Consider the following 23,571-nt stretch of genomic DNA (forward strand, 5'->3'; position numbering starts at 1 on the left):
TTCTGCCGGCTGTCCCGAGAAACGACCTGACGGTGCCGCTGGCTGGTCACAGAGGCGATCCGATTATATCACCTCTATGGCTTTGGAGGACCGGAGTGACGCCATGACCTCACTTCTGGTCCAGGGGGGAAGTAGACAATTTGTATTTTATTATATTAAAGCAAAAGATCAAAAAAAAAATAAATCTTTTGCTTTTAAAAGGTAAAGGAGATATTTTAAATGTTTTAAAGTGCCCCCATCCCTATGTACAGAAGCGAACGCATACGTATGTTGCGCACACATATGTAAAATGTACCACCACGAACGTTCGAGCGAGAGCAATAGTTTTAGCGCTAGACCCCCTCTGTAACTCCAAACAGGTAACCTGTAAAAAAAATTTAAAGCGTCACCTAAGGAGATTTTTTAAGTATCGTGGTTTGTCGAAATTCCACGAGTGTGCGATATTTTAAAGCGTAACATGTTAGGTACCCATTTACTCGGCATAACATCTTCTATATTTTACAAAAAACTGGGTTATATAATGTGTTTTTTGCATTTCTAATTCAAATTCATTAAAGTGTATTTTTTCCCAAAAAACTGCATTTGTAAACCATAAAAAAAATTTTTTTTTAAAGTTTGGGGGTTTCAAATAATTTTCTAGCAAAAAATACTGATGTTTTTACAACAAAAAGTGCTAGAAAGGGCCTCAGCAAGTTTAAATACATCAGGCTAGAGCATGCCCTGCAAAATGTATAGAAATTTGGGGTCTATGGCAGAATCAGTTGTACCCGACTTCCGTTACTGGTTCATCAGAGATCCAACCATCACCCCCTTGGTAAGGATTTTTTTTTTGGGCTGGGAGGTTCCTGAGATTGAGACGAGGTGAGGAATTGCCGCGGCGTGCGCAAGTCCCTCAGACTTCATGTACGCTGCTGCCTGTAAACGAACGTTCAGAGGCAGTTGGACGTTTTTTTCCAGCTGCCCCTGAACTCATCCAATGTTATCTTATGTGTACATGTACACAGGCTCGTTTACAGGCTTGTGTTTAGAGGCTGTTCTTTGGATGCCGAAAAATGGGTTCAGATGCCAAGTTTACCGGCGTTTCAGATGCCAGGTCGCGGTAAAACGCAGCACCAGCGTCTGTTTTTTCTGCTTTGTAAGCATTTGGGAGGGTCTCCTGTTATCTTTTAAAAACGCTCCTAGACGCGAACGCGACTAAATGGACATTTTTAAATGCCGGTTTGTCAAGAAAAACGTTCAGAAGAGATTGCCTGAGCGTCCCGTGTACATTGACCTAATTGTTAGATCTGTACAACAGGTTTGCCTTTGTAGTTGTAAAATGCAAAACAAAAAGAAACACTACTTTTTTTTTTTTTAAACAAAAGTATTATTACTGAACAAAGAATTTGTTTTTAGAAGAAAAAAGGTTTTTTTTTTTTCCCCTGAATTACCTAAATGCTCATTACAAGATTACAGTTATAGTATTAAAGCGATTGTATACCGTTACATTAGAGAAAAAAAAAAAAAACCCTGTAAGGCAAAGGCATAATGAGCTAGTATGCACCGCATACTAGCTCATTATGAAATACTTACCTTAGAACGAGGTTCCCATATCGCAGCCCGGTTCACGCCAAGGGAGCCGACATTTTGCCCTCTGCGTTTCTTCCGGGTTTGCGGCTCCGGCCACTCACAGCGCCAGGGCCGCGAACCAGGAAGAAACGTCACTCCTGCGCACATCATCTTCCCGGCGTAGCCGGGCATTCACATCGCATACGTCGCTGACGTCAGCGGCTGTATGCAAAGTGAGTATCTCCTAAACTGTACAGGTTTAGGAGATATTAATTTTACCTACAGGTAATTATAGGATATACAACTGCTTTAAATCTTCCAGTCTTTCCTGTAGAAAGTTCAATAAAGCCGAAATAATCTGTCCCTGAAAACAACAGCCTATTCCTACATATAATCAGCTCACATTTTCCCGCCAATCACGACACCAATAGAAGCATCATCTCAGAGAGAAATTAAAGTGCCACTTACTTTCGTGCGACGATCCTCGCTTCTGAATCTGCGTCATGGATTCCTTTCTTGATGGTTTCCGCTAACACTGATATGTGCCTGGAAGAGCGAGAAATCGGCGTTATTCAGTCTACAGCCGCTGGAGGAGAATGAGCGGAAATCACAGCGAACGTGGCTTCTGTCCGTCTACAGAAACAATCCCGCCTGCCAATCAGCTGCTGTCTCCTTGCCATTAATTCACCCATTTAAATGAGGAGAAACTAGAAGAGGCTCAGACCGCATTCCTCAGCCGCTATTTGCTGGTTGCGATAGTAACGCACAAGGTGGACAAAGCGAGCCTTATGATGGCCGCCTCTCCGGCAGCTTTGCAGAACCTTGTCCTCAGACTCTCGCATATTGTGGGAATACAGCATTCTCTTATATTATACAGTACACGTGGTTAGGGGAAAAGGGGTTCAAGCCATCTGGGAACTTCAGCAACTCAGTCAAGTTTATTGTTTAGTTCTATTTCTTAAAGTGGTTGTAAACCTTCGAGGTTTGCATTCTATGCATTAAGGTGAAAAACCTCCCCCCCCCCCCCCCCCTTACTTACCTGAGCCCCGTAATTCCCGCAACGGGAATTTCTTCTAACCTTAGAGCACAGAACACAGTAAGGTTAAAAAAAAAAACCTTCTGCCTTTACAACCAGTAAGACTGATTTAACCTCTTGGCGCCGAGCGGCTGCATATTTGCGTGCAATAGCGCCGACAGTGCTGCGTCGAGAGCACACTCCTGCGCTCCCGACACAGTGACCGACGGCTCAAGAAAAGTTCTTTTTCTGATCATGTGACCGACATGGACATGGACCGACATGGACATAAGCTCCGCCTCCCGGCATAGCAAACCTCCCAAAGGGCCGGCGGCAGCCGGCACCAAGGGATTACAATCGAACTAAAGTCTGAATAAAACAGACAGGCTCTTTTTCCCTAAAACATTTTCTTTCCTTTTCTATAAAACAAAAACCTTCACACCACAAAAATGCACTCCAGATCCGTTCCGGATGTGTTTCTGCATGCGTGGTTTTGATGTGTTTCCGGGTGCACTCCAGATGCTTTTGATCTTTTTCCTGTTTTTTTTCCCCACTGTACTGGGATCCTGTGCATTTTTTATGTGTTTTACTGTGTTCCAGTACAGTCCAGTGGAGGAAAAATGCAGCATGTTCTATTTTTTTTTTTTTGGAACTGAAAAGCTCTGAAACTGACTGCACTGGTGTGAACTATGCCATTGGAAACCATATAACCTACTTTCCATGCGTTTTTGATGCAGAAAAAAAATGCACTAGACTGCATGTGGTGTGAACTGGCCCTCAGACAGAACTTGACTGGCGGTGAGGCGGCGTTGCACTTCCTGTTTTTGTTTTAAACCCCTAAATGTCGGACTACCGCACCACATGTGTGTCCTGGGCAATTACAGGGTGGATTGCATGGCTGCCCCAGTCACGTAAATGGGTTGCATTCAGTGGGCAGTAGCGCCCGCATAGTGCAATAGAAGTTATAAATCCCGCCAAGGCTGAGAAGCAAAGCATCACAGCAGTTGACGCACGGAAAAACATGGCTCAACCCTTTCCAACATATAATGGTATTATTCAAAGTTTCAAAATTATTTACAATGGATATAAAAAGTCTACACAGCCCTGTTAAAATGTCAGGTTTCTATGATGTAAAAAAAAAAAAAAAAAAAAAAAGAGACAAAGATAAATCATTTCAGAACTTTTTCCGCCTTTAATGTGACCTATAAACTGTACAACTCAGTTGAACAACAAACTTAAATCTTTTTTTTCTTTTTTTTTTTGGGGGGGGGGGGGGGTAAAATAAAAAAATGTAAATAATGTGGTTGCATAAGTGTGCACACCCTCTTTTAAGGGGATGTTGCTGTGTTAAGCATGAAGCAATCACATTTAAACTCATGTTAAATAGGAGTCAGTACACACCGGCCATCATTTAAAGCACCTCTGATTCACCCCAAAAAAAGTTCAGCTGTTCTAGTAGGTCTTTCCTGACATTTTCTTAGTGGCATCCTACAGCAAAAGCCATGGTCCGCATAGAGGTTCCAAAGCATCAGAGGGATCTCACTGTTAAAAGGTATCAGTCAGGAGAAGGGTACCCAAGAATTTCCAAGGCATTAGATATACCATGGAACACGGTGAAGACAGTCATTATCAAGTGGAGAAAATATGACACAACAGCGACAACACCAAGAACTGGACGTCTCTCCAAAATTGATGAAAAGACAAGAAGAAAACTGGTCAGGGAGGCTGCCAAAAGGCCTACAACAACATTAAAGGAGCTGCAGGAATATCTGGCAAGTACTGGCTGTGTGGTACATGTGACAACAATCTCCCATATTCTTCATATGTCTAGGCTGTGGGGTAGAATGGCAAGACTGTAGACTTTTGTTACCAAGAAAAACAGATAAATTCTGCTAAAAACACATCTGAAGTCTCCCAAAAGGATGTGGGAAAATGTGTTATGGTCTGATGAAACCAAGGTTGAACTTTTTGGCCATAATTCCAAAACATATGTTTGATGCAAAAATGCTGCACATCACCAAAAGAACACCATACCCACCGTGAAGCATGGTGGTGGCAGCATCATGTATTGGGGCTGTGTTTTCTTCAGCTGGAACAAGGGGCCTTAGTCAAGGTAGAGGGAATTATGAACAGTTCCAAATACCAGTCAATATTGGCACAAAACCTTCAGGCTTCTGCTAGAAAGCTGAACATTAAGAGGAACTTAATCTTTCAGCATGACAACGACAAAGCATACATCCAAATCAACAAAGGAATGGCTTCACCAGAAGATCAAATTTTTGGAATGGCCCAGCCAGAGCCCAGACCTGAATCCCACTGAAAATCTGTGGGGTGATCTGAAGAGGGCTGTGCACAGGAGATGCCCTCACCATTTGACAGATTTGGAGTGTTTTTTACAAAGAAGAGCGGGCAAATATTGCCAATACAAGATGTGCCATGCTGATAGAAAAATACTGAGTGCTGAAATAAAATCAAAAGGTGCTTCAACAAAGTATTAGTGTAAGGGGGTGCAGACTTATGCAACCACATTATTTTAGTTTTTTCTCCCCCCCCCCACCTAAAAGATTTCAGTTTGTTTTTCAATTGAATTGTACAGTTTATAGGTCACATTAAAAGGTGGAAAAAAAAGTTCTGAAATTATTTATCTTTGTCTCATTTTTTTAATAGCACAGAAACCTGACATTTTACCAACAGGGGTGTGTAGACTTTCTATAGCCACTGTATTACTTATCGTGTTACATACTTTAAATTGATGTTCTAATTTACAGATATTCATATATGCATCTACTCCTGAGGAAGAAAACAGAGATATGCGAAACACGTCAAGTTTTTAGGCTGCATCTTTTAACTTTACCATGTATTGACATTTCGAACAATTTTATCATGTATGGAATTTATTATGGAATTATTACGAATCAGCTTGACAATATTTTATGAACTTTTCATGTATTGTAATGACTTCTTGTATTTATCAATAAATGTGTACACTTTGTATGTAGTGGCCGTGTGTCCTAGGAGTATTCCAGTCAGGCTTCATGGGTTAAATGGCTTACACGTATACTAAGGGCATTGTTTAACGCAGAGCTGCACAGTTTATTTTTATGTACAGGAGCCCTTTATCTACAGGCAAATTTCTGTTAAAGGTGAACAAACCCTTTGAAGATACAGGGACAGATTAGAATAGCACACAGTGGTAGCTGAAAGCATCTCATGTATCCACACTTTGTCACACTCTCACCTTTCAAGTGAATGAGTCTGCCATTCTTGTAGGAGAAGTTCCAAGAACTCATAGCAGCGCCTGCAAAGACATAAGAGATCGTTTGACATTCAGACCGGGATATCGCCTACACAGACCAGAGCGCCTGTGGCTGGTGTTCAGACTCTTGAATTCACAACTCAAAAACTAAAATGCAAAACTCTAGTCCAACTAAAATACACAGTAAATATTAACTTCTGGGGCCTCTGGTTTAGGAATATTTAGAGAGGTGTGTATTTTTCAGCATGTTCAGCTATTTGAACACATATGAAGTAAACTCTCCGCCATGTTGAGTTCCAATTAGAACTAGCAAGTGATCCAGACAGAGGAAGGAACGGTTTGTGGTGCAAATATCACTGAAGGACCATTTGACCCTTTACAGCCAGAAAATACTCCCGATAACCCAAGTTCTGCAGTGTGTGGGTGCATCTAATGCCGGAACCGGCCTGCATCCTGCGCATGCTCCTGTCATACAGCATTTCTAACAAGGGGCGATACAGTGTAGTTTGCCATCAGCAATGATCCAGAGGATGTATCCTGGAGGTTGCCATGCAGATAGATGAACAGGAAGGGTGTGTCCATGACCAGGCAGATCACCCTATAAAAGTGTGACAGAACACACTGGTCACAGCCATACTCCAGACCCGGTACACATGCTTCCTTTAGGGGTGGATACTACACCACCAGCTCCTACTTCAGCTTCTACGGGCTGATCAATTTTATTTTCAAAAACCAAACTCAAATAGGTCTAATTTCATCCTGGAATGAAATACTGGGTGCAAATGACCTCATCTTAATAATCAGATGGAGCTGCCTCTCTTATAGGGCTTCCTCCGTATCAGGAAAATAAATAGAAGGGCAATAACTGTTTGTACAAACGCAGTTTCAATATGTATTTCCTCGCAGGATGGTGAGATTTCCTCACAGTAGTTTGTGTCTCTGCCCCTCCCACAATGGTGAGATTTCCTCACAGTAGTTTGAGTCTCTGCCCCTCCCACAATGGTAGGATTTCCTCACAGTAGTTTGTGTCTCTGCCCCTCCCACAATGGTGGGATTTCCTCACAGTAGTTTGTGTCTCTGCTCCTCCCACAATGGTGAGATTTCCCCACAGTAGTTTGTGTCTCTTCCATAATGCTGGGATTTCCTTGCGGTAGTTTGTGTTTCTGCCCCTCCCACAATTGTCAGATTTCCATGTCGTAATTTGTGTCTCTGCCCCTCCCACAATGGTGGGATTTCCCAACAGTAGTTTGTCTCTGCCCCTCCCACAATGGTGGGATTTCCCAACAGTAGTTTGTCTCTGCCCCTCCCACAATGGTGGGATTTCCCTGCCGTAATTTGTCTCTCTGCCCCTCCTACAATCTTGAGATTTCCCCACAGTGGTTTGTCTCTCTTCCATAATGCTGAGATTTCCTTGCGGTAGTTTGTGTTTCTGCCCCTCCCACAATGATGGGATTTCCCTGCCGTAATTTGTGTCTCTGCCCCTCCCACATTGGTTGGATTTCCTTGCAGTAATTTGTGTCTCTGCCCCTCCCACAATGGTGGGATTTCCCTGACATAATTTGTGTCTGCCCCTCCCACAGAGGTGGGATTCCTTGCAGTAGTTTGTGTCTATCCCCTCCTACAAGACCATATTGAAGGTTTTACTTTTAAAGCTGGAGTGCACATTTATCTCTCTATTTTGAAATTAAAGGGAAAGCATTTGAGCGGGTGATGGGGAAATGCCATCTTTTTGGCTTTGTACTGGGCACAGAAATGTGGCAGAACTTGGAATTCGGACAGGAAGACTTCACCACGCAGTCCCAGGAAAATATAAGAAAGAAAATGTTAAATTGCCAAAAACTGGGATAACTGAAATACTAGTTTTGGATGGACGTGGCCTTTAACCTCTTGCCGACCAGCCGCCATTATACTGCGGCATGTTGGCTCGTTCCCGCAAATTGCTGTAGCTGTACGTGGGCTCGGGAAATCGCTTTTGTGGGCGCGCTCGCTCCCATTGGCCAGCGGGGGAGCGATGTCCACCGGCCACCTGCAATCGTTCCCCGCAGTGACAGAACGGGGACCTGTAAACAAGGCAGATCTCTGTTCTGACAGGGGAGATCACACAGATCCTGTCTTTCTGCTAAGCAGGAAGATGGATCTGTGCGTTTCCCCAGTCACACAGTCCCCCACACAGTTAGTAAACACAAACAGGGAACACATTTAACCCCTTGATCACCCCTAATATTAGCCCCTTCCCTGCCAGTGTCATAAGTACATTAACAGTGCATATTATTAGCACTGATTCCCAAAAAAGTGTCAAAACTGTCAGGTGTCCGATCTGTCCGCCGCAATGTCACAGTCCCGCAAAAAGAAAAAAAAAAAAAACGCAGAACGCCGCCATTCCTGTTAAAATAAATAATAAAAATGCCATAAATCTATTCCCTATTTTGTAGACGCGATAACTTTTGCGCAAACCAACATACCCTTATTGAGATTTTTTTTACCAAAAATATGTAGCAGAATACAGATCGACCTAAACTGACGAATACATTTGTTTTTTTTCCCCCCAAATTTTGGCTTTTTTTGTTTATAGTGCAAAAAATAAGAAACCGCAGAGGTGATCAGATACCACCTAAAGAAAGCTCTATTTTGGGGGGAAAATAAGAGGACATAAATTTTATTTGGGTACAGCATCGCAGGACCGCGCAATTGTCAGTTAAAGCAAGGCAGTGCCGTATCGCAAAAAATGGCCTGGTCAGGTAGGGGGTAAATCCTTCCGGGGCTGAAGTAGTTAAATACAATGCCTGGCTTTGTCCACATTGACAGAACTGTACAGTCCACTGCTACAAATAATAAGCAAGTAAATCTACAGAGACGGAGCAGAGAGTGACGATTATAGAAGCAGCAGGAGCATGGGGATCCTAGGAGAGGACATGGACCTCCTGGGAGGCAACACATCAATGACAACAAGAGAGGGATGGAGTTCAGTCCTCCTCTCTCCTCTGCTGGTGAATGAAACCAGAAAGAGCTGAGATATCAGACGCCACCAACCTTCGCACAGCCACGGACTTGGAGGTGCAGTTACTTGTAATTATCGGTATGAGCCTCGGGACATGTGTATGCTGCAAAGAGAAGAGAACTTAGAATGAACTAAGATATAACTAGATGAAGATAAGATAATAAATCCACAACGTTGTCATGTCTAAGAAAACCAATCAACTCAAGTGCTATCAATAAACACTACAACCATATCTACCAGACAGCTGGATTTGGAGCCGGGGCCACCTATGCATAGTAGTATGGCTCAGCTCTAACCTACCTAACCCTTCACTATCCTTACTGAAATTAGGTTTCCATCCACTCCTTAAAGTGATTGTAAAGGATTGTTTTTTTTTTTTTTCAAATAAACATGTCATACTTACCTCCACTGTGCAGTTCGTTTTGCACAGAGTGACCCCGAACATCCTCTTCTGGGGTCCCACGGCGGCTCTCGCGGCTCCTCCCCACATCAGATAACCCCCTAAGAGAAGCGCTCTCCCGAGGGGTTACCTTGCGGGTGCGCTCCCGAGTCCACCATTCGCTTACACAGACACCAATGCCGGACTCGGCCCCACCCGCATCATTGAATTTGATTGACAGCAGCGGGAGCCAATGGCTGCACTGCTATCAATCTATCCAATCAAGAGCAGGGATCCCATGGAGAGAGGGACTGTGCATCCCCGCCGAACAGATGAAGGGGCTCAGGTAAGTAAAACAGGGGGCAGGTGACTGACAGAAGTTTTTTCACCTTGATGCATTAAGGTGAACATGAAGGTTTATAACCCCTTTAAGGCCCGATTCACACTTTCTCATGCCTTGTGGTGTAAGAAGAATTCCAGCCTAAACCAAACTAGTCTTTAAAATGCCAAACCCCCTCCTAACACTTATATTGACTAACCTGTGTAAGAAAGCTGGATATACTTACCTATTTTCAGACCGCTTTGGTCCGGTCACGTGATCTCCCGTGTCAGCTTCAAGGGAAAGGAGAGTTGCTTGGATAACGGCCGGGAACTCCAAAAGCAGTGACGTCACCCAGAGGATCCCATGTCCCATCCATTAGCATAACCTTCTCTCCCCTGCATCTGCCGCTGGCTGACACAGAGGAGCCGGATCATGTGACCAGACCGGAGCGGGCCGAAAATAGTAAATATACAGATTTTTTTTTACACAGGCTTAGTCAGCATAGGTGGGGGTGAGGTGTAACATTTTAAGACTAGTTAAAGGAGAAGTATGGGGAAAGCTCGTTTGGCTGTACTTCTCCTGTTCCTTCTGCACTCTTGTGACCCATTGATAGCAGATAGTTGGCTGAAACACGCTGTTGGCTAATGTCACAAAGTCAGTCCAGGCTCTGGGAAGATCGTGACAATGAAGTCGGTATCCGCCAACAAGCCTGGAACGTCACCTGGCTCAGCCCAGCACTCCAGTGAGCGAGCATGCGTTGCGTGCGTGCATATATGTGTGTGTGTGTGTGGGGGGGGGGGGGGGCAGAGCAGAGAGCTGGTGACTGGTGGTCACCAGCTCTCTTCTCAGGGCTGCGAGACCCGAGTGACCGGCGGGGTTTGATCACTCGGTTCTCAGTTTTAGAACCGGCAGGGGACAGATGCAGCATCCACCAAGTATGAATTTGTAAAAAAAAAAATATATATATATATTCTCACACATCATTTTTATGTTTATCCCGGGATCCTGGTTTAAAGTGGTTATACGCCTCAGACATGAAATATGAGCAAAGTATATCCTTCTATAGAGTATTTGTCTCACTCCAGAGCACTAAGTGTCATCTCTGTCTGCTGCCTCCTCCTTCTGCATGAATCACTTCTGACAAATTTCCCTGACACCAAGAGAAAAAAGGTGATGGGGAGGGAGCTGCGTGCAGGAGGGGGGTGGGGTGGGTGTCCCTTCCATCCAATCAGCTCTCAGAGCTCTCCTTACTGAGCTCCGCAGAGTAACTTTAGCTCTCTGCCCCCTATTTTCTGAAATCCCAGGCAACCTGTTTAAATTCTGGACTTTGAACAGCTGTTGAGAAGAGAAGACTTCAGATAAACAGGTACAACATATGTAGGAAGATTTGTTTCAACTCTCTGTATCACCCAAGCCCAGTCACTTCTCTGGGTATATGGAAGGGTTTGCAGCCACTTTAAAGTAGAATTAAACCTACTTTGTATGATCCAAAGAAAAAGCTGCACACCAATGAGGTCTTTGGCTGGCAAAACATTATCAGTGGACAATCAGTGGACAAGCTTCAGCACATGATCCCCCCCCCCCCCAGGACCACCCCTGATATACGTCACCCGATGAGCTTCATCACTGAGAACATACAAGTATTAGTATTTTATAGTATTAAACCCAGCATTAAAAAAAAAAACAAAAAAAACACTTTCTATTTAAACGCTTTCCCAAATACTACCTGGGAGCGCACACACACACACAATACATGGCCGAAGCTCTGACATCAGGAGAACTACATGTCCCAGGAGTTCCTGTGCGTGCCGTGTAATGCACAAGGCAGCTGAATTATCACAGAATTTGCAAATGTGGTTCTGTGATAATTGGTGACGGCATTAGCGGTCATTCGTACTCTGGGAGCTGAGATTCCTCTGTATGTGCATCTGTGCAGAGAGACTGCATTTTTATCTGCAGTCCCTGGTGGGAAGTCTTCATAGTCAATCAACGATCCTCCAATGAAAAGGTGCTAAAAGTGGTTGTAATCCCTTACATATACCCAGTGATGTTACTGGCCACAGGTGATACACAGAGATGAAACAAATCCTCCTACATTTGTACCCGTTTATCTGCAGTCTTCTCTTCATCTGCTCAAATACCAGAATTTATACAGCTTGTCTGAGCTTCCAGAAAGAAGGGGGCAAGGAGCTGAAGCTACACCCACTTACAATGAGGAGAGCTGATTGGAGGGAAGAACATTCCATTCCCCTTCACACAGCACACAGGAACAAAGCTGAGTCTGTCAATCACAGGCTGTGTGCTGGAGCTCCCTCGCGTGTCACCTTTTTTCTCTTGGTGTCAGGAAAACTTGTCAGAAGTGACTCATGCTGATAGCAGAGGAAGGAGGCTGCAGACAGAAATGACACTTAGTGCTCTGGACTGAGACAAGTACACACTATAGAGGGATATGCTTTGTTCAGATTTCATGTCTGAGGATTACAACCACTTTAATGCATTAAGTGGATTAATGAGCGCTCACATTTCTTTGCAAGGAAACAAAATGACAAGGTATGTGAGCATCCAAGTAAATATGGCTGTGTGATATTATATATGGCCAGTGGGTTGAACACTTTAAGGCGGCCCATTTAGTTTGAAGGAGATGTCAACGCTCTTCAGCGTAGTCAAAACATCACCTGACCGCTTTAGGGAATGTAATGTGGGTGCTTTGCTTTGTAAAGCGTGCCATCGCATGTTACATCAACACATTGTGATCCGAGCCCAACTGGTACCCATATGAGAAGCCTTAAACCCTTCTATATCCTCAGGTAATACAAAGAGATGAACCAAACCCTCCTACATAAGTTGTACCTGTTCATCTGCAGTCTTCTCTTCTCTACAGCCTTTCAAAGTGCAGAATTTATTAGCTTCTCTAAGAGTTTAGAAAAAAAAAGGGAGGGGGGGCGGAGAGCTGAAGTTACATTCTGCAGAGTTCAGAGAGGAGAGCTCTGAGAGCTGATTTGAGGGAAGGGACCAGGGCTCTTTTTTTTTCAGCGGGAACGTAGTTCTGGCACCTCCAGCACTGAATGTATGTAATTGGCAAGGGGTGCTGGAGGACCTACAGACACTGGCGGATCTATTTTCACTGGGGGAATCTATTGTTGCTGGGGGTCTATTGTTGTCAGGGAGGTCTATTGTTGCTGGGGGTCTATTGTTGTCAGGGAGGTCTATTGTTGCTGGGGGTCTATTGTTGTCAGGGAGGTCTATTGTTGCTGGGGGTCTATTGTTGTCAGGGAGGTCTATTGTTGCTGGTTGGTGATCTATTGCTTCTGGGCGGTCTTATGCCGCCAGGAGAGATCTACAGTTGAGGGAGAGCCTATTGTTGCTGGAGGGTCTATTGATGCTGGGGTGAATCTATTGTTGCTGGGGGGGGGGGCATTTTGTTTTTGTTGCGGGGGTCTATTGTTGCAGGGGAGGATTGTTTGTTAGGGAAACTATTGTTGAAGGGGAAACTATTGTTGAAGGGGAAACTATTGTTGCAGGGGAAACAAACTATCGTTGCAGGGGGAACTATCGTTGCAGGGGGAGCTATCGCTGCAGGGGGAGCTATCGCTGCAGGGGGAGCTATCGCTGCAGGGGGAGCTATCGCTGCAGGGGGAGCTATCGCTGCAGGGGGAACTATCGCTGCAGGGGGAACTATCGCTGCAGGGGGAACTATCGCTGCAGGGGGAACTATCGCTGCAGGGGGAACTATCGCTGCAGGGGGAACTATCGCTGCAGGGGGAACTATCGCTGCAGGGGGAACTATCGCTGCAGGGGGAACTATCGCTGCAGGGGGAACTATCGCTGCAGGGGGAACTATCGCTGCAGGGGGAACTATCGCTGCAGGGGGAACTATCGCTGCAGGGGGAACTATCGCTGCAGGATTGCAGGAGATTTATTTTACTGTTTTTTTTTATTGTTTCAAGGCAGGATTTATTGTTGCTGGGGGTAAACTATTGTTGTGAGAGGTCTATTGTTGCTGATTCCAGGGGATCTATTTTACTGCTTTTCTGGTTATAATTAACAAATTCCATACAAATTACCTAAAACAACAACATGTAACTTGGTTCTGTATTCTCTTAAAGGGCCAGTACTGGGAGGTGGGTAGGGAGTGGAACCAAAGGACAGTGCTCGGAGGTAGGTAGGGGGCGGAGACAAATGGTGACTCAGAATGGGGGGACCTGCACCTATTCTCTGAGGAAAAAAAGAAGGGGCACACCAATCTTCACACAGGAACAGGAGCTGAGGCTGTCAATCTGCTGGAGCTCCCTTCTGTGTCCCCATTTCTCTCTTAGTGTCAGGAAAACCTGAGAAGTTAAGACTCATGATGATAGAGGAAGGAGGCAGCGGACAGAAATGTGTTCTGGACTGAGACAAGTACACAATAGAGGGATATGCTTTGTTCACATTTCATGTCTGAGGCTTACAAACACTTTAAGTGGGAATTTTCTAAGTTTCTTATCCCAGGTCACTTGTCATTTCTGGACACTGTGAAGCTGTGCCTGTACACCTTTCTCTATGAGCAGCCACCTCAACATGTGTGCAGATTATTCGATAATTACAGTTTCCATCTGAGGCTTCTCCCAAAGTCTGAAAAGGATTGGACTCCTGACTTCTACATTAGTTTGGCAATTTCCAGTTCTTTAATTCACACCCAGACGCCAACAATGTGGAAACTTGGCGTGTGAGCGGCGGTACTTACACGGATAATTAAGCGAATCGTCACCACACCAGAAGAAGCCATAATTTTGGCACTGTTCGGGACGAGATTGAAGACGGTGGGCATGATTGCTTCTGCTCCATGGTCAAATTTGTTCCCCAAAATCATTGAAAGGTGCCTGAAAATAAAGGGAGGATTAAACAATTAGCAGGAATGATGACGGATTAGAGACCTGAATAGAAGGATCTATGTATATATTAGTCTATACACGTTGTGTGTATACAGCAGGCATGCAGAGAGCAGATGAACCTCCCCGTGTTGTCAGGACACGTCGGCTCCTCACTCACCCCAGGGTAATGCAGGCTTCTCGCACCACTTGGGAACGCAGGTCCTTTGTGGAGAGCTTGAAGGCGCCGTCGAGCAGCCGCAGGTGCTGGAAGAAAGTGTCGTAGTCTGCAGCACCGGCAACCAGAAGGGAGCGGACCTTTTTGAGCTGGAAAACAGAAATAGATCAGTGAGAAACCAAGAATTACATTATAGGGCTAAAAGGGGGTCAAATAAAACCAGATGTGGACATTGGGGCTGGCTACACACAAAACAATTCAGAGAAGCACACGGGGCATGATGTGTATTTCACCCTGTCCTGCCACCATAAACACCCGCGTCCCTTCCCCCATCTCAGCGTTGCCGTTTAACCCCTTGCCACCGGCGGCAGAAAAAGGGTGGGCTGCCGCCACGCCCACATGACGCACATTTGTGTCATGGGCGGCCAACGTGTCTGTGCAGAGAACGTGCTCCGAGCACAGAGACAAAAACTGCGAAAGATCGCGCTTGGGCCAGTTAATGAACAGTAGCCGGCAGGACCGGCTCCCAATCATGTGACCACTGAGACAGCCAATCAAAGTGGTCACGGGATCGGCCGAACATTCCTACAATTGGGGGGGGGGGGGGGGGGAGCCATTGTGCAGAACTTTTTAAAGGGATGCCAGTGCAGACGCTAAAGGGTTAAATAGTCGTTTTATAAACATTGTTAGACGTGAGACAGATACAAAGAAACATTGTTACATTTGTATCTACTCCATTACATTAATTTGCAGATTGAAAAGGGAGGAGCTTCCATCTGTACATTGTCAGGTAAATCAACCGGACAAATTAAAAAAAAAAAAAAAAAACATCGTAAAATGTGTTCCCATTTAACCCCTTATTTACCCTTCGTTTACCTTAATCTACCCCTTACATATAATTTTTAAGATTTGATATTGGAACTTTTTTTTTCCCAAAAAAAAAAAAAAAAAAAAAAAAGCATTGTGTTAGTAAATATTTCTGCTGCTTTGCACCAGAAACGTTTGTGTCATAATAAAAAAAAAAAAAAAAAAGTTTAATAAGATGTATACTTTTTATCTGTAGCAACAATGTTTCTTTACTTTTACATTAACACCAATTGAATTTGATAAAAAGGTCCCTTTAAGTTTTACTGTCTATGGAAAGCAAAAAAAAAAAAAAAAAAATACAATCCTTTTATAAATATATGACCCTACCTAAACTATCCCTTCAATCCGTATGAAATCAGGCAGACAATATCATATGTAAGGTAAGGGCTAAACATGGTGGAATATTGTAAAAACACCTTATTTATTGTAAAGTATTGCACTTACTTGCAAGAAAGCATGTAAAAACACCAGAAACTAAAACAGGTTCTTCCTCAAATATCCAAAATGGCTGACATTCGACCGCGCATCTGCAGTAGTGTGTACATGGATCTTTCCTACGCGTTTCATCAAAGATGACGTCAGCTCTGATAAAACACGTAGGGCGGAGATATGTACACATGCGTGGATGAATGCTGGCCATTTTGGTTACTGGAGGAAGAACCTGTATAGGTTTCTGGCATTTTTACATGATGTCTTGCAAGTTTTAACCATGTAAGTGCAATACTTTACAATTAAGGTGTTTTTACAATATTACACTATGTTGAGACCTTACTTTACATATGATATGGTCTGCAGAGAGAGACTTGGAGCTTATCTGATTGATGAACATGTCTCCATTGCTGCCGGGAGGTTCCTGTGTTGGCGCTTATTCCTTCTTTGAGATCCATCTTTATTGTCTGACAGAGAGAGTATTGACCACTCTGAATAAGGGGGGGGGGGGGGTCACTGGCATTCCAGTGTGCCCCTAGTGTGGATCTTTCTTTGGGTGTCACCCTGGCTATTCCTGGATTCCTTTCCAAGTACACAAGAAGTTATTGTTTGGGACTCTTTCTTTTTTCTTATACTCACCTTGGAAGTGCACTGATTAATACATGTCATGACATTTTTTCACTTTGATACTTTATGGTTGAGAATACTACATGACGATGATCACTTTTTTTCTGAATTTAGCATAATATATGCTTAAAAATACTGACTTGCCTAATAATTGTGCACACAGTGTACATACCCGTCGGTAGATCTAAAGGAGATTGTATAGACAGATTGCAACATGTTTGGTGAGCTTTACACCCAGGATTATAGAGACGTGATTTCCAACTTAGTGTTTACTTTTTTTTTTTTTTTTTTTCCTCTCGCTTCTATCTGGATAGTGAATGGATCAGATGCCATCACTCAGTTTGGTCATGTTGGGATTTTTTTCTCTGTCTTCAGAGAGGCCCCGTCACCATTTAGGACAAAGTGACTGGGTCTCCCATAATTACGGCGCTCCCCTCCCACAGCTGTCACATAGTGAAGCATGTGACCTCCTTCCGTGATGCAGTACCCAGGCCTGACGGCCAAATTCCTAGGCCCGATAATGTGATGTTGGGGAGAGAGATAATATTGCCCAAATAATGTGGTTCTAAAGTCTAGGTGTTTTTTTTTTTTTGCCTTACAGAGGAGGTCCGGCCACCCCCCGAAAAATGTAAAGTTAGCAGCTACAAATACTGCACCTGCTGAATTTTATTAGGACACTTACCTGTCCAGGGAGCCCACGATGTCGGCGCCCAACCGATCTTCAGATCGTCTGTCGGGTGCAGTCACCGCCATTCCTGGTAAGCGTGCTTTCCAATTGGTCCAGCGGCGAAGGAGGAGGGGGGCCGAACTTCCAAAAGACTGGGCTGCAGCCCTGTCTCCTGGAACTGGGGAACGGCACCTGTCAAAAACAGGTACCCCCCCCCCCCAAAAATGTGGCACTGGAGGGGGGGGGGGGACGGATAAGTGGAACTCCAATTTAATGCATTCCCTGCATTAGGGGGGGATCTGCAAAGACGACCTGGTCACTTTGTCCTCTGCCTAGGCAAGGCGTCGGGGTCACTAATTACCCACAGAATGAAGCACCCCTTATTACCGCCTGAAATGTTTTATTCTGTCCCAATACTTTCCAGTTCTATAAAACACAAGCAGAGATTTCAAGCATTTGTGATAGAAGGAAAGGCGCTCATTACCGCAGTAATCCTCTGCTCCCAGTCATGCTTATCATCTGACAGTATTTCCCGAATTTTATTCAGGGATTCCTCCAGATCCCTTCCGGAATAGATCTAGAAAATAAAATTACAATAAGCATGTGTTCTCAAAGATTCATAGTTAATATCACAAGGTATTACAAAATCAGGAATTCTGACCAACCAGTTTAGGACAATGCCAACGCAGCAACACATACCTGCAGGATGCCCGATTCCGCTGTGGTGAGTGTGTGCCCGGACATTCGTCGAAGGGAACCTGCCGGCTGCCGGGAATATTCGTCGCAGGGAACCTGCCGGCCGCCCCGACACTCGTCGCAGGGAACCTGCCGGCCGCCCCGACACTCGTCGCAGGGAACCTGCCGGCCGCCCCGACACTCGTCGCAGGGAACCTGCCGGCCGCCCCGACACTCGTCGCAGGGAACCTGCCGGCCGCCCCGACACTCGTCGCAGGGAACCTGCCGGCCGCCCCGACACTCGTCGCAGGGAACCTGCCGGCCGCCCCGACACTCGTCGCAGGGAACCTGCCGGCCGCCCCGACACTCGTCGCAGGGAACCTGCCGGCCGCCCCGACACTCGTCGCAGGGAACCTGCCGGCCGCCCCGACACTCGTCGCAGGGAACCTGCCGGCCGCCCCGACACTCGTCGCAGGGAACCTGCCGGCCGCCCCGACACTCGTCGCAGGGAACCTGCCGGCCGCCCCGACACTCGTCGCAGGGAACCTGCCGGCCGCCCCGACACTCGTCGCAGGGAACCTGCCGGCCGCCCCGACACTCGTCGCAGGGAACCTGCCGGCCGCCCCGACACTCCTCGCAGGGAACCTGCCGGCCGCCCCGACACTCATCGCAGGGAACCTGCCGGCCGCCCCGACACTCGTCGCAGGGAACCTGCCGCCTGCCCCGACACTCGTCGCAGGGAACCTGCCGCCTGCCCCGACACTCGTCGCAGGGAACCTGCCGGCTGCCCGGACACTCGTCGCAAGGAACCTGCCGGCTGCCCGGACACTCGTCGCAAGGAACCTGCCGGCTGCCCGGACACTCGTCGCAAGGAACCTGCCGGCTGCCCGGACACTCGTCGCAGGGAACCTGCCGGCTGCCCGGACACTCGTCGCAGGGAACCTGCCGGCTGCCCGGACACTCGTCGCAGGGAACCTGCCGGCTGCCCGGACACTCGTCGCAGGGAACCTGCCGGCTGCCCGGACACTCGTCGCAGGGAACCTGCCGGCTGCCCGGACACTCGTCGCAGGGAACCTGCCGGCTGCCTGGACACTCGTCACAAGGAACCTGCCGGCTGCCTGGAAACTCGTCGCAGGGAAGCTGCCGGCTGCTTCTTCTCCTCTTCCCATTGCAGAGTATCTTCAAGCGCTCCAGCGGGGGCAGACACTGATTTTAGCCCATTAGACTCTTGTATTACATAAGACTATCTTTATTCCTCTCTTGGCTATGTAATGATTGGTACTCTTTGCTTACAGCGCGCTAGCTTTTCCTTTTTTTCTTTGCATTTCCGTAATGTATTTAGCATTTTTAAACTGAAAGTTGAATTAAACTTTAATTACAACTGTCTGCTACTGGGATCCTACAATACTGTGTCCTATCAATAATTCACAACCTGTCAAAGAAATTCTTAATTTTTCAGCTGCTTTCATTCTGATGATAAAGACATGCTGGTAGGTTAAAGCGGTAGTAAACTTATGTAAAGAAAAACAAAAAAAATCCACCTTGAAATTAAGAACTCCAGCAGCATGCTGTCACCGCTGCACAGGAATCCATCTTCACCCGGTCTTCCTTCTGGGTCGCGAGCTGCTGCGGCTTGTATGGCTGAGCCGCGATGAGGTCACTCCGGCACAGGAGTCTCGGGCACGGCACACAGTTCTGAAGGAATAGCACAGGTATGCCGTTCCTTCAAAGAACATGCGCCGGTGACATCACCAGCTGCTGCTCACTAGAATCTCTCCTAAAGGAGATATTCATTTTACCTACAGGTAAGCTTTATTATAAGCTTACCTGTAGGTAAAAATAAATAAAGAGATTACTACCACTTTAACTGGCTCCTGTATAAACTGACCCCAGTATCTGTGTGCGTCTAGGTATGCATGTGAGATAGAATGTAAGCTCCATGCAGTCAGGTATTGATTTGGATGTACAGCAATGGCAGACCGTCCATTAGGGGCGCACGGGCGCCGCCCACCCCCATCCATGCACCGGCCCCCTAATCTACATGCAGGACACCGGACACATGGATTCCAATGGGGGGGGGGGGTTTTGAAGCACGTGATTAAAGCCAGAGGCTCCAATAGGCTTCAAAATAGGGTTGGCTCGGAGGCCCACCCAGTTGTGTGACAATAGTTAAAGAATATTGGCTATTCTCACACTGATCCTCCTACCAGCCAATCAGGAAGTGGGTCGTGAGACCCGTTTCACGAAAGGAGAAGCGATCACATTGGCCGAGGAGGGAGGAGACGCAGGACAGAGAGACTGACCCACCAGCCACCAAGTCCAATCCTCCAGCCCCTCCATGCAGAGTGCTGTCAGCTCTTCCTGTGGCAGCAGAAGAGAGGAGCACACACCGATCGCCACTGTGACACCTCATCAATAAATCAAAGGGAAAAAAAAGCTTTGTTGTATTACCTGTACTGTTGGAACATCTTCAAACGCTCTGATAAAGTCCTCCTCATCTAAACCTCCAGCACCACCTTCCTTGGCTGCTCCTAGAATTTGGAAGAAATTACAGGAATGAGGGAAAGCAAAAAAACGAAAGAATGTACATGCATCAGTATTAGATATGTGCTTTAATAAACCCCCAACTGTAAAAAAAAAAAAAAAAAAAAAAAGTTTTTTTACAGTGGTTTTAACCACTTGCCCTATGAAAGATTTACCCCCCTTCATGACCAGGCAATTTTTTGCGATACGGCACTGCGTTATTATAACTGACAATTGTGTGGTTGTGCAACGTCGTACCCAAATAACATTTCTATCATTTATTTCTCACAAACAAAGCTTTCTTTTGGTGGTGTTTGAGATCACCTCAGCATTTTTTTTTATTTTTTTGCATTATAAACAAACGAAAATTTAGAAAAAAAAAAAAAAACACACAACAACATATTTTACTTTCTACTATAAAACGTATCCAATAAAAAACTAAAAAAAAAATCGTATTTCTTCAAAAAATTTAGACCAATATGTTTTGGTACATATTTTTGGTAAAGTGTATATCGATTGGTTTGCACAAAAGTTATATAGTGTCTAAACACGATAGGATACATACTGGAATTTTCTTTTTTTTTCATACCAGTAATGGCAGCGATCAGCGACTTATAGCAGGAATGCCATATTGCAGGGGACATTCTGACACTTTGTGGGAACGAGTGACACTAATACAGTGATCAAAATATACTCCGTTACTGTACTAATGACACTGGCTGGGAAGGAGTTAAACATCTAGGGCACTCAAAGGGTTAACAGTGTGCCTAGCCAGTGTTTTTACTAAGGGATGTGATGGATTTTATGCAGGGAAAGAAAATCCAACAGTTCCCCCAGTCAGGACAGAGCTCTGGGGGACATCTATTGGCCGGTGTTCCTTCAGATTAGGCGGCCCGTCAGATTTGGTAACGGTAGTGATGTTCCGTCACAGCCATCTTGGTACACCCCACACCCGGCCACACTAAGCCTACAGACAGAAGGTGGCAAGCGGACATCTATTACACCCACAGAAGTCTTGCATTTGACACTTAGGCCTCATGTACACGGGGCTGCAAAGCCAACACCAACACCAGGAAAAACGGCTTTAAAAATCATACTTTTAGTAGCATTTTGCATTGGCGTTAATGCACATTTAGCAGCGTTTCTATGTCTATTCAAAAACAATGGTTCCCTTTGAGAGGCCATTGATTTGAATAGGCGTTGTATCATGATGATCCAACTTGTGCTGAAACTTGAGAGCTGAGGATCTTTTTTTGAGGGGCAACCCACCCCAAAATGGGGGGGGGGACTGGCGTGGACCCCCCCCCCCCCCGAGCAAACGAGACCCTTCGGTCTGGTATAGATTTTAAGGAGAACCCCAACGCAAAAAAAAAAAAAAACTGGCATAGGGTTCCCCCCAAAATCCATACCTGACTCTTATCCACGCATACAGCCCGGCAGGCCAAGAAAGGGGACGAGCGAATGCGTAGTCATAGTGACGGGACCTCCTAGCTTGCGGTCCATGGCTCCACCGTCCCCAGAGGATTCCACCCAGCTCTCCGATCCGGTGCTGCTCTGTGATGCCATCATTGGCCACCTCCTTCGTACACACAGTGTCTCCACGGAGTGAACACTGCAGGTTCCTCCGTCGTCACCTCATCATCGGTGCCACAAGAAGCGGCTGTGACAGCAGCCCAGCTATTCTTCACGCTCCCCGTGTCTATCCGAGCAACCACATGATCTGTGATTCTGCCACGGCTGAGGACCCATCCGTAACATCTGTACATATGGGCAAGTAGGCTGTATAGCCCCTGGCTGTTTACATCTGGCTATTGGTGGATCTCCTGCAAGCTTTTCTACAGCAAACAATTTTTAACTATTGAATTTCTTCTTCCATTATCAGTTTACTAAACTGTTCTTGTTTCAGTGACTCTGGTGACAACTGTCTTTTTAAGACTGGTGTTCAATAGGGGTGTCTGTACAACCATGCCACATACAGCCTTGTTCTAAGCGCTATACACAGACATTTGGTGGTTAATTATTAAAGTGGAATGTACTTTGCTAAAGAACATTATTTTTTTATCAAGTTGTTACGGGTAAAGTTCCGCTTTAAACAGGATCACTAGTTAAGGTATTGCAAGAGGAAAGTAACATGGGAGCCGCCCCCCGAACAGTCAAGCTAATTTTAGCCAATACATTAAGGTTAATGAAAGATTAGCGGCTAACGAATACAAGTTCTGTGCTCTTTGCTCTGCTGGAAAAAATGCCTTTATACAGATTTAAAGAAGTCCAGCCAAAATATTTCGATTTTTTTAAGTTTTAGCTAGAGTGGGGAAGGATTAGAACCTCGGCCAGGTTTTTGCAGTTGTTGGGGGCCCAGTTAGAGAGATTTCCCCTCACTTCCAGCCACAGTGACAATAGTTTCACCAGACTGAAGTGAGGCAAATTCTGCACAAATTCTGCGAATGAATTCAAGATGGCGGCACTGGAGAGAAACCAGGTAGGAAGAACTAGCTTCTATAGACTATTAAGTATGTTTGCCGCTGCATATAGCTATTGTAAAGTTCGAACTGGGGTGGGGGGGGGTATGTCCGGACGGCAGAGCTAATGGTCACATAGATTGGAGCTCTTCTCTCCCTACCTTGACTCAGCGGCAAAGCAGCGGCTATGGAGGTACCCCAGTTCACTGTGTCACCGCCACCCACTTATCAGAGCCTGGCACCACACAACTGACCAGCATATCCAGAGTCACAAGGAAGGGAAGAAGCTGCAGAAACTGAATGAACTTCTTCCCGGTGGCCGCTGTACACTGCACCCAAGATGGTGCTGGTTTGATCCCAGTTGCAGCCCAGCACCAGCCTTGCTCTCTGACCAGCCCTGCACAGCAGCTCCGATGTCCTGGAGAAAACATCCGCTGGAGTTAGGCCCTCTCCACCCCCCACCACAAGAAGCCCAGCCAAATCTAAATTCAGGAAAGCAGAGGATCCCACAGATTCTGCACCTAGCGCCATCGCCATTGATGCAGATCAGCTTGCAGAAGGCTAGGTTTACACTATGGCAGGTAGTTGTGGGTGCTGGAATGTAATTTACAGATGTGCGATTTTGCCATTCATTCTTAAAAGCACCACACACATGTAAAAATGCAGCGCGTTCACGAGTGCGGGAACTTCTGAAATGCAGGCACAGCAACCCATTCAAATGAACGGGTTGTTGAGCCTGAGCAAGCGTGGCTTGCAGAGCCACAAGAGTGTGAACCTAGCC

The 23,571-nt window shown here is 45.8% G+C and overlaps 1 protein-coding gene across 1 annotated transcript in view; it reads right to left on the reverse strand.

The window, feature by feature from the left end:
- Positions 1–23,571, reverse strand: part of LOC141147265 (CLIP-associating protein 1-A-like) — a gene marked incomplete in the record, with an annotated part of 201,372 nt that overhangs the window by 110,462 nt on the left and 67,339 nt on the right. The window contains 7 exon segments of the mRNA XM_073634471.1: positions 2,017–2,094; positions 5,802–5,861; positions 8,850–8,920; positions 14,242–14,377; positions 14,547–14,692; positions 17,618–17,710; positions 20,260–20,339. Of these exon segments, the coding sequence (XP_073490572.1) occupies positions 2,017–2,094; positions 5,802–5,861; positions 8,850–8,920; positions 14,242–14,377; positions 14,547–14,692; positions 17,618–17,710; positions 20,260–20,339 (664 nt within the window).

Source organism: Aquarana catesbeiana, linkage group LG06, assembly GCF_042186555.1.
Source record: "Aquarana catesbeiana isolate 2022-GZ linkage group LG06, ASM4218655v1, whole genome shotgun sequence".
NCBI classification, from domain to species: domain Eukaryota; kingdom Metazoa; phylum Chordata; class Amphibia; order Anura; family Ranidae; genus Aquarana; species Aquarana catesbeiana.